The 12376-nt window shown below is 30.7% G+C and overlaps 1 protein-coding gene across 1 annotated transcript; it reads right to left on the reverse strand.

The window, feature by feature from the left end:
- Positions 1-611: 611 nt before the first annotated feature.
- Positions 612-10300, reverse strand: LOC148610524 (neuropeptide S receptor-like). The gene is made up of 2 exons (XM_088541376.1): positions 10278-10300; positions 612-1797 (listed from the first exon to the last, which is right to left on the reverse strand). Exons 1-2 carry the CDS (start codon positions 10298-10300, stop codon positions 612-614), a joined length of 1209 nt encoding a protein of 402 aa, XP_088397502.1.
- Between the last annotated feature and the right edge of the window lie 2076 nt (positions 10301-12376).

Consider the following 12376-nt stretch of genomic DNA (forward strand, 5'->3'; position numbering starts at 1 on the left):
CCGGTAGGGTAAGGGTCTTCTACTTTTCTAGAAACACCCGCCGAGTTGCTCATAAAAATTCAAGTCCGGGGTAGACAAAGCCGGAAAGGAAAACTATTTTTATATTGACAATTAGGAAGGGTAATGAAACAAAAACAATTATGTCGTTGAATAATCTGACACTTATCTGTTTGCAGACATGTCAATGTATTGTAAATTCTCAAAAGATGGAGCAGAAATACTGGCCAAACAAGTGATGACAGAAAATGAATGGGAAAACATTTCATTGAAACGGTTTAGGGTATGGTAAATTCGGCATGTTTAACGGTTCAAAGTCAATTTGGAATGATATAATGAGGCAAAAGGCTAGTTAGAAGTTTTCCAATACAGTACAAGTATGATCAGTTATACCCACCTACATAAATCAATTTCACCGTTTATGTACGTGTAGCTCAGCCATTTCTCCAGATGGCGTAAACTAAAATTATTTCAGTTGTAAAATTTGAGTATCGCAACCCTATTGTGAAGAAAAACTACACTCTTGAGTAATGCTACTGTTCTGGTAGAAAATATAACAAATATGAATGTTTTATGCACATTTATATGTACAATCTAAAAATTATTACAAAAAATTACTCATTGCTATCTTGGTTATTTGAGCCTTTTGTAATGAAACGGACTTTCAGTTTGAAACATTTCTCGTCCTTGTCTTTAAACATGATGCCTCGACTACTACTCGAACTGCTGGCACCATCATTCGATTTATGTCTAAGGTAGTAGTTGATTTTTCCTGTGACGACAATTGTCCCTGAAGCACCAACATTATAGGCTCGTCCAGTTTTCGTTGTGTAAAAGTTTTTAGGACAACAGTGATCTCCTACGATATGTTTTAATTTTATATTGAAGCATCCATACAAAACTGGATTGAGAGCGCTTTGCAGCAATGTGGCAGTCTCCGCAAAAACAAGTACTGAATTTGGTATTTTAAACTTGTACCCACTATATATTTTGATTAATCCAGTCACAAAATACGGTGTCCAGCAGGCAATGAAAGTAATTATGATAGCTAATGTCATTTTTATTGTTTTTACTTTAGCGGTTGAAATTGTGTTTTTCGATGCAATGCTTTGATGACAATACTTTCCACTCTGATTTCTAAAGGGTTTTCCTTGGCGCCATACACACAACACAACACTTATATAGCAGTATGACATTAAAATAACTGGAATTATAAGAATGTAAGAGGTTAAAAATGTAAAATATAACTTCCTCTGCCAAAACGCGGTATATCCCTGGCTTCTACATTCATACTTAATATGCCCATCATCTAAAACTTTACCTTGTGTTTGAACAAATATTAATAGTTGAGGTGAGGCAAATATGAATGCAAGAATCCATGACGCTAAACACATGCGTTTTGCTCTTAAAGATGACGATGGTTGATGAAATTGAAACGGACGGCAAAGAGACACATAACGATCGATACTCATTGAAGTCAATATAAATGTCGTACTAGCTAAGGTTACAATTTGCAAGTAGGTCAATATTTTACATGCAGCGTTACCAAGTACCCATTCTCCGAAAGCGACAAATAATATTTCCGTTGTCATAGTTACGAAACAAACGGCAAGATCGCCAATGGCAAGATTTGTGATAAATAAATTCACACGGCTGTTTTTCTTTCTATATCTAGTACAGGTAAGTACAAATATTATCACAGTATTACCTATTATAGTCAATATCATAATACAAACTATCATTACAACTCTCTGTATTACATCAGGAGTCCATATTTTTGTATCTGTAATATTTAAAACACTACCGCATCGGATGTCCGACGAACCTGTTGTCGTAGTCGACACATATTTACATTCCGAAATATAGTCGACATTAGATTGGTTTATCTGTTTCATCGTCTTTTTTCTTGTCATTCAACTCGTACACTTTTGTTAAAACAAGACTTTCATCGATTAATGTCTTCATTTATAGCTCTTATAATGACTGTTAACATATTCAATCTAATCTTGTCACGTTTCATTCATTCACTTTGGAGATATTTGCATCTATGTCATAGTATTCATTTATTTTATAAATCCATTTTCATCTGAAACAATACAGAAGAAAAATCAGTGAACTAAGTGCATTCATAATTTTACACTAACGTGTATTTTAGATTATCATACAGATAGCAGTGTGTTATCGTACAGCAATGTTTCGGGTGTAATATTATTATATTATTGCCCATTTTGTTTTATGTTTGTTTTTTTTTTTTCATTTTAGATTAGTTATTGGTCAGACCCTTGCCATACTGGACTGAGGCAGATAAAAAAAAACAAAAAAAAAACAATTGGCTAGCTGAGAACCATAAACCAGTCAATACGAAAAACCTTACACAATTATACCTTTATTGAATAAATAGTCCAATATATCATATTTGACTAAGCCAAAAAGATTTTAACCAGACAAATGACGTGATAAAAGGGTAAAGGTCGTAGTGGTCGGTTAGATCCCGTAATGGAGCGATTTTGTTGTGTATTGTAATGGCATGTTTGATCATATTTTTTATTGTTTTTTATTGTTTTTTTTTTTTTTGTTGTTTCTTTTTCTGTTTTTTTTTTTTTTTTTTTTTTTTGTTTTTTTTTTGTTTTTTTTTTTTTTTTTTTTTTGTTTTTTTTTTTTGTATAGTTTCTATAGTCTTTCATTTAACATCTATGGATATACATCGATGCTGTAGTCACGCAGATCATAAATGTCGAAATCAGTATACGAAACGTGAGGGTCGTGATTGATAGCATTTATCAGATGAAATAAAAAAAAGAAAGAAATTATGAATGTTTCATGTTGATTTGTTCTTCCTTTTGAAAGAATGAGTTGTTAAAGATCATTACAAATTAAACAAGCTACTGCTGTTTAATTTTAATTTAATTTAGAAAACAATTTAGATAATTTGACGTGTAGTGTATTTCATGAATAATCACATGTAAAAAAAAATGCACATTTGTGCGTGTTGGACAATAAATAATTTTTTAACGGGTATACCAACTATCGGCAAAAAACAAAAAGCAAAAACAAAAACAAAACAAACAAAACCAATAAAAACAATAAAAAAAAACGTAAAACAAAAAAACAATAAAAAAAAACAAAAAACGTAAAACAAAAAACAAAAACAAAAACAAACAAACAAACAAAAATACCAAAGCGTCACCATATTACCAAATAATTTTTTGAATTAGTTTGTTTTCTTCGAATCATTCAAACTGGGAAACTATTCAAAGTTTGTTGGCAATATCAGGCATCTTTTGATTTAAACAAAAAAGGATGCATTATATTCAGTTATAAAAATTTTATAAATCAAGAGAGAAAACAAGTCAACTTCGATCCATATCATATGAACATGTTTCTTTGAATCTTGTACAAATACCTTTTGCACCTTGAAAATTTGGTAAATATGATTTATACTATTGAGATTAGAAACTACACAGGAAACATGTGCCCATATTTATATATTTACTCGTTTCTTTTTTAGACGTGATTAAACTAACATGTAACTACTATAAATTGGATATCATATATACACTTGATCGGTAAATTTATTTAAAGTATCTATGTATTAAATAATTAAATTAATTAACTAAAAATTGAAACTGCTCTTACTTTTTGTTTTTATTTCTAACGCTATAGTACAATTTGTTATTTGACAAGTTGAGCATACTGCTGATTTATACAATTCAATTAAAGTACTTTCGAGATATATTTCCAGATGTTGTTTTGGGCAGGGTTGATAAAGTTTGAATCTGTTTTTTTTTTTTTTTTTTTTTTTTTTTTTTTTTTTTTTTTTTTTTTTTTTTTATTTTCATGCGTTTATGTGACGTTGTTATTTATTTGGCTGATTTATGGATATCGAAATTTTAATTATAATTAAAGACCTACATATAATGTTCGATAGACCATGTTATGGCGTCTTGAATCTTAACGAATGATGAAATAGAAAATTATTGATTGCGAAAGTTTAAACGCATACAACATTAGAATATAATTGAACATAACAATTCTACCTGGAAATTTTGACGAATTTATTACACTGGTATTATGGATGAGGATAAAAACGATATATATTTTTTTATTGTTATGAGTTATTACTGATCAACCATTAAACCCCCTCTGTGGTTATTCATCAGTTTAAACTGTATAGATGCTTTGAAATTACTATTGATGAACATTTTATACGTAGTAATACAAGCTGCTGTTGTCTTAATATGGAACCAAGTTCAATTAAACCACACCTAATTAGTGGTTTGCTTGATGAGATACTTATATATAATTTAATAATGTTAGCAAGGAAAAAACCATCTATGACTAAATCATATTAATTACATATTGATGATAATGCAAACTACATCAGTGGCCTTGTGCTAGCGTATTCATCTCGAGTGCGGAAATTCCATTTTGAACAAATTGGAATAACTAGGTTAAAACACAAGCAAGGCGCATCTTTTGTGTATAAGAAATTTACCAGCTCTTTGTGTGAAGTATAAAATGTTGAGAAAAAAACCAAGAATTCGTTTTTTATAGGAGATTAAATATTTAAATATATATTTTCAAAGCTTCAAATACGCGCAGTGTGTCAATTATTATACACATTATGTATACATGAAACCGATTGTTGAACTTAAGCACTATTATCTTCAATATTGCAAATGTAAGTTATTTCATCTATACATGTCCTACATGCTTGTCATCAAATACATGTAAATCTTCTTATAAAAAATATAAGCATTTCTTTCCCACAATGCTGAGTTTTATTTAGGCACCATTTACAACTATGCACATTGTACTACAACAAATACTCTAAATGATTAAAAAAGAAAATAAGGATAGTAGCCAGGGAGATACGGACTTTCACAATTACCTTTTTACTTACAGTCAATGAGTTCTTGTCTACATAATTTCACTCACAACGATGCAAATGATGATTTTGTCACAATTTGAATACACTGAATATAAAACTTATTACGGTTTCTGATTTTAATCAAACGACTCATTGATTGAGCAATGTACAAACTCATTAAGACGTCACATTAGATCATAAAAGCAAATTCACATGGGTAATTATTTTCAACAACCAGACGTAAAACCCGAAATGATTAAGTATTTTTACAACTGATAAATAGTAGCCTATTTGAAAAGAAGTGTATCGTGAATGATTTGTTGTCTAAGGTTCACCAAGATACATCCATTGATTTTTTTTATTTGGGGGGAGGATAATTTTGTTTGTTTCTTATTTTTTTTTTTTTTGGGGGGGGGTATTTTTTCTTTTTTTTTGGGGGGGGGATAATTTTTGTTTTGTTTTGTTTTGTTTTTTTTTTTGTTTTTTTTTTGTAAGATTGCATTTGACATGGCCGTATTAATGCCGATTTTTTGCCTTTCTGCATTTATATGTACATAGAATTTTCAAAGTAATGCAGCCCCGTGCAGGTCTAGGTGTTAAAAGAATAGGCCTGCAGCAGCGCTAAGCTTGTGGTAAAAGGCGACTAAACAGTGCTCAGAACCCTGGCCGGAGGCTAGAGTGCTCTGCCCACAGAGCAACTGGGATGTGTGCCCCAGGTGGTTGAATGGGGTACCCCTGGCGTGTTACATGCTGGGGTTGTCAGGCTATAATACGGAAAACCATAGTGGTGCAGCGTGTTGGGAAAGATGCCACGTTCTTTCACGTTAAAGAACACCACTGTGGTATTCTCTCGGAGTAGGAACCATAGGGCTCCGCCACAGGAGGCTAAATTGCCCGACCCTACCCACCTCTCCCTATTTCCAGTGGCAATCAAAATTATTGACCCATTGTCCTTGTGTCACATCCCTTTTTCATTTCATCATCATTTCATGCTCATTTTATCATCAATTTCATGTTCATCGTCTGAATATAGCTGAAATATTGCTGCTCGGAAGTTAAACCCCAACCAACAAACAAACAAACGTTGTAATGCATAAAGAATATTGGTAACATTGGCAAGTGTTCCGGTTGCGAAATCTGTATTCTACCTTTTAACCTGAATATTAACCCAATTAATCAGAGTGGCATGTGTATAAGGGCTAAAATTGTTACATTGTGCTTTTGGCACATAGTTTTATACGACAACTTATTTGATAAGTGGCGTATTTTTTCACTTAATATAGCAATCCTCCATAAGTTTTTCTTCGGAAAGTATTGATCTATACTAATATTTTGTGGGTAATGGGAAATTATCAAATGGGAATGGGAATGGAGATAGGGATAATGGGAAATAGGGAATAGAAATATAATGATACATGTTTCTTTTAAAGAAACATGATCTTAACATGTTCCTTTGATGCATATGTATTAAGATCAACACGTGCGTTGTCTAACATGCTTATATAAATTAACACGATTTATAATGTGCATATTTTGTTAAAACATGACGGTATGTTTCACTTATTTCTCTGACAAATGACTTTCGCTTTTAGATTTATTTTTTCGATATTGACAAAAAAGTATCTTAAAACATAAACAAGTAAATTATCCAAAAATAATAATTAAAAGAAAGATTTACGTGCACATTAGCATCATTACTATTTTTATCTTTGGTTTTCATTCATTTATTTTATCTTATTTTTTTCCAAATTTTCTATTTCATATTTTTAGACTTGGTATTATTAAATCGATTAATGAATACAAATCCTACTGAACATATGGAATTAGACTTTGTAATTAGTTTATATTTCCTTACCTATCACGACAGGAAACAAAATCACATTTTTTTTTACATAGTGAGTAATTACGTTCATATTACTAAGAAAATTATTGCATGTCAACATGCCATATTTACGTTAAATTATAGTGAACCCACTCTGTATACAGGTCAGTAATTAGACCGATTTCTATTTCAAAGTTCTATGGGTGTTCTGTTACGTTACCCGACACACGTCTTTATAACAATTTGCCAAAGGAGTCTAGACAGGAATCAAATTACCAAATAAAATAAGTTAATTTTTAAGTGATTCGGATATTGTATTAAGACAAAAAATAATTCTTACTCACTCATCCTTTATACTATTTTTTTTCTACAGCAATGATTCAATTGGAATATTTTGTTTTCCATTATTTTCTTTGTTACGTTGTGCATGTAGATCGTCTCTGTTTTACGTGTTCACGTTTAAGCTATGTTTTGGATTTTGATATATATTTTACTTCTGACGTTTTAGTACAGATATTTATAACAGTTGTAGCTTAAACCCAGATTTAAATAACAATCCGTACATGATCCTTATTCGTATTTCCGTATCTTTCTTTGGAGAACATTGTGAAATCATGTTTTTTGTTAAATTCAAATTATTCTAAAGCTGAATCTAAATCTGTTCTAAATTTGTTTTCAGGTTGATTTACTTTAATAAATACTATATAATTAGTATGATATAACAACGTTTAAGGATGTAGACTGAGGGTAAGGGAAAAACATCTTAAAAATCATTGGAACGTTTGTATGCTGCATTTCACATCCATCTAATGTAAGCATCTAATTAACTTGGATTGATTTTATTCTGCTTCAAACAAAAGCTTAAAAGACTTGGGTGAAATTGATATGATACAAACATATCACTGATTTCAAGTTATGTACCTTACTGATAAATACGATAAAATTTGTGAGCGGTAGCATTGATTTAACATTGTTTTTGTAGCTCTCGATACAAATTATTAAATTTCACAAACTGAATCGTGTAAATGTCGATTCACACTGGGTACAGTTTCAGCTATTAACAATTGATATTTTGGACTCAATCTCACATACATTAAATTATCAGTATCAAATTTATAGCCTAATCATTCTGTAAATGGCCATCGATGTTAAAGCCTTATTAGTTGCTTATCAACCAGCATTGGCGTAACTATCAGATAGAACTCACAACAACATAAAAACAAAACAAAGCAAAGCAAAACACAAATAAACAAAAGAAGGTATTGTGTAATAGGTGTCTAAAAATTGCATTCACCAAAGATAAAAAACAAATTTGCGATATGATTTCGATACTCGAAACGCAAAAGAAGATCTTAAGCTCAAGAGAAAAGGCCATTTTGTAGTATCATCAAAATGCAAAGTTGTTTACACCTTTAAATATGCTCTTTTAACGCGATATTTTTTTTTATTTTGATTTGTTCCTTGAACATTTAGTTATTATTATGGTTGTTGAGCATTATCTCAAAAATTAGAATTAAAATTCTAGGTATATTCTGAACAGTATTTAGACGATATACCCGATTGAGTAGACTAATGAACAAACCCCCACCCGTATGTCATGGTAGCATAAGAACTCATGATTCCGTAGTCATTACATTTTATGTCAGAGCACATTTTTTTATGACAACGAATCAGTTTTAATCACTGCTATTGTGTAATGAATCTTACATTTCATTTCTGATACGGTGATAACATGTTTGTTTTTCGTTTTAAAGTGGTGGCGAACAAAATGTTGATGCATGAAATATTTGTTTTATAGACATGACAAAAAGACTGTATCTTTGGAAAACAATGTACACCAGTTTTAGAGATAGAAACATGTAAATCTACAAAATGCTAGATGTATATGTGCATTGATTTTGCAATTGTATTTTTATTTTAAGTCTTCGGTTGATATCTTCATTACGATTAAATCTCTCTTGCTGATATTAAGGTGTTCGGCTGAAATTGAAGGTGTTCGGCAATTTGTTAAAAGGTCAGGTATTTTTTTAAGAATATTCCCTATCAGCTATCAGCTTCCTTCCTCGTATTCAAATAGAACTGGAATTTCAATCTAACGAATCACACAAGACAGGAGATGAAATACAGAGAAGCTTTGTGAAATATTTTCATCATATTCAATTGATATCCTATTATATCGTTTTCCTGTGTTATCAATTTTATGGCACACAAGACGCTCCTGAATAATTATAGTCAATTCATATTAATAGAACGATCAAAATCAATTATCAGGGACTTCTTCAGTTGTTGGATTGTTTTGAGCGTCATTGGTTTCTTTTATCTCGAATGTTTCACGGAATCTTATTTTGTTGAATTAATTGAAGAAATATCTATAAAAAGTAAAATATTCTCTTGGACATGTTTTCTCTTCGGACAATGTAGTCAAGTTACATCTATTCTGTTTTACTAGATGAAATTAAATTAAATGATGAAAAAAAAATAGAACTAGAAACAAGAACAAAACAGACAAAAACAAATCAAAAATCAAAACAAAATCAAAAACAAAATAAAAACAAAAACAAAAACAAAAACAAAAAAAAAACAATCACACAAAACAAGGGTTTAAATTACTTTACGACAGGTGAAATTACAAAGGAACTATATCAATTTAGTTTTTTGTTGTAGTGTCGATGCATATTAATTCAAATACTGTAATCTGATTAGTTAAACAAATTTTGTTATATTTCAATGGATAAAATAGATATTGGCACGCCCTTATTCAATTTAATTTAGAGCTACTTTTCTCATGTTTAAAGATAGAAATATGTTTTCAAATTAATTGATAAGAATTGGCTATATTAAAAATTTTGTCTGTTGAAAAATAACATCAATTTTCCATGTGCATATTTTGTTTATTGCACTTCGCGCAATATGCAACTTCATGATTGGATAAAATATATTGTCCATCATTTCATCAACCAAGTTTTTTTTTAAATAACCATGATGCCCGTGGTACACACCGAAAAAAAAATTTGCTACGCATTTTTTTTACTCATAGACCGATTAACAAAACAGTCATTCATTCCTTAAATAACAAACTTTATCGAAAATGTAACCAAGAAATGATAGTGATTTGTTAAGTTAACGTCATGTTTTTTTTATATATATTTATATACGTGAGCCTCGGTTTCACATGCTAACTTGCAATACTTATTGTAAATAAGATATATTATAATCAAATAGAACAGTTTTAGATAAACGTATTTTCATGTTTTGTTTAAATGTCATGGTGTGACTTTTTATCTACACAGAGATATGCCGTAGGGCCATGATATTCAACTCATAATATCAATTATGAATACAGTCAATCTGTGGTACATATTTGTATGGCTTGATACTCACACTGACGCATTTAAAAGCGATACTGAAAATATGCAACTTAAAATATAATTCTCAAATTATTGTAGTTAGTCTAAATACTATAATGAGTTAATGAAAATCTCAGTTGAACGAACAAGTTTTATCGGTTGTGTTTAAAATCAAACATATATCCTATATTGCTAACCCACATACCCGGATGTGGTTATCTATTACCGCGGGGAAATTCACGAACTAATGCTGTCGGCGTCCATCTTTGCGATCCATGCACAGGGAGGAAGATATCCTAAAAAAATTATAACAAATGTCCCATCAACAACCAAAAAAGCACACAAGACAGCGGCCAACCTATTAGGGCAGTATTTTCAGAGATAAAATGAGGACAAGGCATTTTAAAAGTACAGTTCTAAACAGTTAAACGATGTGCTATTATAAATTATTCACGTCACTATCATTTTACAACAGAATATACAAAGTTTCGATTTTCACCGTTATTGTATTAAGAAAAACACTTACACACTTTTTTCCAATTGTCGCTAAATGTTGCTTTTTGGGCACAGACTGGGGGATGAAATCGTTATTCACGTTAAAATCCGTAGATATGGCGATTTAAAACCCTTCAGTAACATGTTTACCCTTCGGCTTCGCCTCTAACGTACCTTAGTACTTCAGGAAGTTAAAATCTCCATATCCACAGATAGAATACTAGATAACTTATAATATATCGCAAACCGTATTGTATCCGCAGAGCTATAATGCATATTATATATCAGACCATTAGACCTACATCGCATATCGTATATCACACCCTTATATCACACACTTTATACCACACCTTCTGACATCAAGTATAGAACAACACAAAAGGAATTATCGTTAGCTATACTGAAGCTGCATAACTTATACATTTTTTTCCTAAGTTGTATTTGGAATTGTTTACTGTATGTCATTTTTCTTTCGTGGTGGATACTATTGTTTATAATGGGAAGAATCGAATCGTAACATTGGTTCTTTTTTTCTTTTCTTGAAATCATACAAAAGCCAAACCCAACGGCTAATTCTAATATAATTTTTTGACACAGAAAAAAACACAACATCATATGATTGATATGAAGCAAATGCAACTTAAGAAATTTACAACCCCTCAAAGTAAACACACACTGGTATAGTTAAATTATCAAAACTTTGAACAATATCATAATTCTTAGTTTATCATCCACCTTTTCTATTCAACAGGATTAATCAAAAACTACTTTAATGTATATATTGATTGTAGTATGTAGTATGTAGTATGTAGTACTTTGATAGTTAATTAAAAAGAATATTTACTTACCTACTTTTTGATAAAAAAAAAAGAATATAAACGAAATAAAAATCCATTTCCAATTAAAAACAACATTTACTGTGTTACGACTTTTCAAAGTATGCAACTATTCTTCTATTAGTAGCTTAAATAGTGGGTTCAGTGATCGATAATTTGTTGAAGTGAGACATTAATATTACCGCCTTAATTTCGATCACAACGTGAATATTACTCTAATTCTATTTGCTGTAAAAAAAAGAAGTTATTTTTGTGTTAAGGTTAATACCATCAAGACAATTAAGGTGATGTGTTATTGACTTTCATTGTAAGTTCAGTGTCTGCATTGTCATTCGAGCAATACATTTTATTAAGTTTAAACACGAAACAAGACAGGATGTTCAATAATGTCATGATATCACGTCTTATATAGAATGCAATGTAAATGTGTGTACATTGCTATAGGTGCGTGTAATTATCGTACGACATAGCCTTTGGTGTAATCAGGCCTTACAAATTCGTGTTTTATGTTTGCATTCCGCTAAGGATGAGGGTCCAAAAGACCTTATTATGTCTACTAAAATTAAACACAAACTAAGTAATAATGTAATTTATACCGTTAGCCTTATATTGCATGCATTAAGTTTTTTTTTATCTTGATGATTGAGAAGCGAATAAACAAAAACCGTCTCGAAGGCTATTTAGTAAGTGAAATAGCATTTTGTCACACTTTTGCCACTTATTTTATAGTGAAATCTGGCGTTAACAAAAACAAATGAAACTGAAAATCACATTTATTTATTCTTTTATACAAGGAAATAAATTGCATTAACGCTGGATTTCTATATCAATTTATTAAAAAAGAGTAATCAAGAATCAAGGGTACCTAGGTTATAGCGGTAATCAAAAGAATGTTATCGAGGGACAAAGACCAGACATGAAAAACAAACATACATATACAAAATAAAGAACATAGAGTAACTTAAATCATACATAAATGTAATGAATGCAAATAAGCAACCCGGACTCC

The sequence above is a fragment of the Perna viridis genome, chromosome 8 (assembly GCF_037379345.1).
Source record: "Perna viridis isolate PV_CMFRI_1.1 ecotype Kerala chromosome 8, ASM3737934v1, whole genome shotgun sequence".
NCBI classification, from domain to species: domain Eukaryota; kingdom Metazoa; phylum Mollusca; class Bivalvia; order Mytilida; family Mytilidae; genus Perna; species Perna viridis.

Excerpts from the sequence above, each read along its gene's own strand:
- LOC148610524 (XM_088541376.1), bottom strand. The coding sequence starts at position 10,300 with ATGGACGCCGACAGCATTAGTTC. Across the intron at positions 1,798-10,277 it reads GACGCCGACAGCATTAGTTC|TGTTTTAAATATTACAGATA; the intron begins GTGAATTTCCCC and ends CCGATGCGGTAG.